General features: G+C 43.9%; 1 protein-coding gene across 1 annotated transcript; it reads right to left on the reverse strand.

Annotated features, from left to right (window-relative positions):
* Nucleotides 1–6: 6 nt before the first annotated feature.
* Nucleotides 7–929, reverse strand: LOC132008974 (olfactory receptor 6M1-like; the record flags this gene model as incomplete). Its single annotated transcript, XM_059387427.1, has 1 exon — nt 7–929. A coding segment is annotated over exon 1 (923 nt), but the record flags the coding sequence as incomplete, so codon positions are not given.
* Between the last annotated feature and the right edge of the window lie 3,224 nt (nt 930–4,153).

Genomic DNA, 4,153 nt, shown 5'->3' on the forward strand with positions numbered 1-4,153 from the left:
AAGGACATAATTTTGTGAATTGCATCTCTCAAAACTTCTTTTACTTTTTCATTCCTCAGGCTATAAATGAAGGGGTTCAGAAGAGGGGTCACCATTGTGGTGAGGACAGCCGTCACCTTGTCAAATTCTAGTGAGTGGCTCTGGCTGGGTCTCACATACATGAAGATGTTGCTCCCATAGGCAATGGACACAACTGTGATGTGAGAAGCACAGGTGGAAAAGGCCTTCTGACGGCCTTGGGCTGAGGGGATGAGCAGGATGGTAGAGATGATGTAGGTGTAGGACACAATGGTGAATACCAAGGAGGTCAGAAGGACAAGGGAGGATAGGAGGAAGTTTATCATCTCAATGAAATGCGTGTCTATGCAGGCCACCTGTAGCAGGGGGGCAATGTCACAGAAGAAATGACTAATTTCTCTATAACAAAAAGGCAGTCTGGACACCACAATAGTTGGGCACAGTACTGAGAGGAAGGCTCCTACCCAGCAGCCTAGAACCAGCAGGAGGCAGAACCTACTGTTCATGATGATAGTATAGCGCAGGGGGTTACAGATGGCCACATAGCGGTCAAAGGACATCACCGCCAAGAGGATAAACTCCACTGTCCCCAAGAAAAAAAAGAAGTATGTTTGGGTGATGCAGCCCACAAAAGTTATGGTCTTCTTGTCCTCTAGGAGACAGGCTAACAGCTTTGGGGTAACTGAGGTAGTGTATGAAATGTCCAAAAAAGACAAATTACTGAGGAAGAAGTACATTGGGGTTTGGAGGCGATTATCAGCCCAGATTAAGGAAATGATGACAGTATTTCCCGTTAGAGTTAGCATGTAAGTAAACAGGAGGACCACAAAGAGGGAGATCTGAAGCTTTGGGATCATAGGGAAGGCAGTCAGGATAAATTCAGTCACTGTGGTCTGATTCTGCATATCCATCGCATGCAATATCAGTGGCCAGAACGTCTGTGAAAAAAAAAATTACAGAGAAGAAAATTAGCAAAAATAAGTTTTCAACCCTGAATGTCGGTGCTAAAGATGAAGTAGTAAAAGCTTTGGATGAAGAGTCAAGAGTCATTTCACTCACCATAAAACAGGTAGGACCCTGGGTAAATGACACGACTTTTCTCACCGCAGGATTCTCATATTTAAAATTTTTGGTTGAATGAAATTACTTCCATGGTCCCATTAAACTCTGGTCTTCATGATGGTTTTTCTCTCTGACCCAGTGCTCCTTCCCCTCTCCCTTTCATTCTTCCTGGTCTCCTGTTTTCCCAGGTCAGCTCTGTGCCTGAGAAGAGAGAATCCAGAGAGTCACGTTGCAAAAGGACAAAGGGAATATTAATAAAAGTTGAGTTCCTTTTCTCCACATTATTTCAACCCTTCATGTATTGCCACATAGGAGAGCAGAAACTGGAGTTTTTGAGGTCTACACAGTGACAGAGCAAGTAGGTACACGATGCATGCTTCATAATTTGCATAAGCTATTTCATGCATTTGAAAACATCTTTTGGGAAAATGATCATTCATTTTTCTTTGTAATGTCGTGCATATGGCAGCTTCCAAAAGAATAACAGAAATTTTACCTCCCATTCCCCACCTGCGCATGTTTTACAGGTCCTCTTCTATAGGTCCCGTAAACCTTATATTCTTTTCAGCAACTGGAACATGAGTCTGTTAATAGTAGTGCAAGAAAGTGGATGCAGATGGGCAGTGCTTGGAATGCTCCTCTCGAAATAGTGCTCAACTTTGGTGAACCTCTAGTGCATGCCTGTGTAACTCCGTTGAAGCTGTGTCCTTGGGTGTTTTACTTTGTGGCTAATTCTTTGGTTTTATGTGCAAATGACCAATTCAAGAACCTGAGCTAGGATCCCTCTAGGTTTGAAGCCACAGAGTTCCTCCTGAAAGGAAATCATTTTCCCCAGGCCCTCTGTCCGGGAAAAGTAACTGCTAGCAGCCTTTTTTGCCTTAAAGACTCCCCCTTTCTTTTCCTGAATGAATTTCCATTTGAAAACTTTGCTGAGACTTTTCTGGCCCTTGTAGTTGCTCATTATTTGTATTTCCCATCCATTTATTCCAAACATCAATTGCTTTTAAGTTATCAAAGGCCCTCAAAGGGGCTGATCTATTGAAATAGGGTCTTGTACTGTCGGTTGCCTTGCACCATTTAAGTATTGAGACATTCACCCTCCCCCCACTGCTCCTGCACCCAGGTCATACACTTCCTGTCTGATTACTACGGCACAGAAAGGCATAACCATATCATCCATATCTGGGTGGACGCGTGTTAATGTTGCTGAGATCTAATATAGACACAGAAGCGAGCATGGTCTGTGGACAAGTGGAAATGCTTTGAAATCCCTTTCATTTCCTGCTTCCCACCTTTCTCACTGCCCCCACTGGAGAGGAGCAGGTGTCAAGGCAGACGGAGGTGGAGTCTCCCGCAGCTGCCAATCATCCGTCCCACTCTTCCTTCCATTTTTCTCGCCAATCGTTTCCCAACCTACTCCAAAGTCCTCCATTTTCTTTCCTTTCCTGGGTATTTCTTCTTTGATGACGTTGAGAGGAGCTTGATTTCCCCCGGTGTTGTAAGTTAGACAGGTTTGGATCTGCAAGAGCTCGGTGCCATTTTTAAACAAGATTCTGGGATGGTCCGACACAAATGGGGTTGCTGTTGGCCGTGGTTGTCATGGGGTCATATAGGAATGGAAAAAAAAGGCATCGAGAGCTTTCTGTTCTGCTGTATTTTGGGTCGAACAAATGCTGAGAAGAGGGAAATATGTAGCCTTGCTCTCCTCAGGGAGTCACTTAACTTTGTGATAATGGAGAACAAGCTGGCTTTGTGTCTGTCTTCTCTAGATGACCTCCGTGCCCTGCTGAGCCCATCCTGTCTTGGGGGAAAGGTTCTGGATTATGACAATCAGCGTCTAAGAATTTAATTATAACCTTGCCAAGTTAAGGCTTTCATTTGGGGGGAGGATTATTCTTCATTGCCATTTGTGGGTCCTTAAAAAGTGGCATTCACTTGCACTGGCACATTTCAAGATTCCTGATTTAGGGCGCCTGGGTGGCTCAGTGGGTTAAGCCGCTGCCTTCGGCTCAGATCATGATCTCAGAGTCTTGGGATCGAGTCCCACATCGGGCTCTCTGCTCAGCAGGGAGCATGCTTTCTCCTCTCTGCCTGCCTCTCTGCCTGCTTGTGATCTCTCTCTGTCAAATAAATAAATAAAATCTTAAAGAAAAAAAAAAAGATTCCAGATTTAGTCAGAAATGGGGACTGATGGAAGCGAACCTGTTTGGCCACTGTAGGTTTGGATCTTTCATGACACTCCTAAGCATCGTGTCTTACGTGTTTTCTAAAATGAGGATGACAACAGGGACAGACTGAGGTCCTCCGCTAGAGCCTATGTCTACAGTGATGTATGTCGACCTGGTGTTCAGTACATGTTTGTTAAGAACATTGGGATGGGGAAGGAGGAACAGAAAAGGACTGAGATGTGGCGGTGGGGGGTGGGGATTAGACATATCTTGGGAACTTTGCTGCTGTCAGTAAAATGTGACAAAGCTTAATTGCAAGCTGAGTACATTAAAGACTTTCATTTACATACTTAGAGTAAAGCTATCATACTCGACAGCTGCCTTCACTGTAGTTTTGGGGAGAGCAGTAGTTATACTTTAATTCATAAAATATACATGTAAACAAATTTAGTGAGACTCAGACTGTTTAACATATAAATATGGATAATTGCATAATAAAGTATACTTACCTCCTACTCTTCATAGCACACTGTGTTTTCTCTATTCGGGTATGTTAGGAAACTCAAACTTCGTGGGTTTTTTTCCATACTGCATTCCCTCCATTTTTCTGTCAATTCTGTGATTGCTTCAGTGTTGAATTCTGTGTAAATCTCAGTCCTAGTCTGAGACTTTTCCCCGGGTGGTAACTGATCCCCTTTCCAAACCACACCAAGTGGTTATTCAGTGTTTGATTACGGAGTCCATCCCTCTTCCTCTGAATGAAAAACTGTCCTTTTCCAGAACGTCTGTGGCTTTCTCTCAGTTCCTTTTCGGATGCCCACAGCAAAAGTGAAGTCTGGACTTACACCAGGGAGAAGTCCAAGCGTTACAGTATCTGTTCACGTTTCCTGTGAACCTCAACACAT

This window comes from Mustela nigripes, unplaced genomic scaffold, assembly GCF_022355385.1.
Source record: "Mustela nigripes isolate SB6536 unplaced genomic scaffold, MUSNIG.SB6536 HiC_scaffold_2560, whole genome shotgun sequence".
NCBI classification, from domain to species: Eukaryota; Metazoa; Chordata; class Mammalia; order Carnivora; family Mustelidae; genus Mustela; species Mustela nigripes.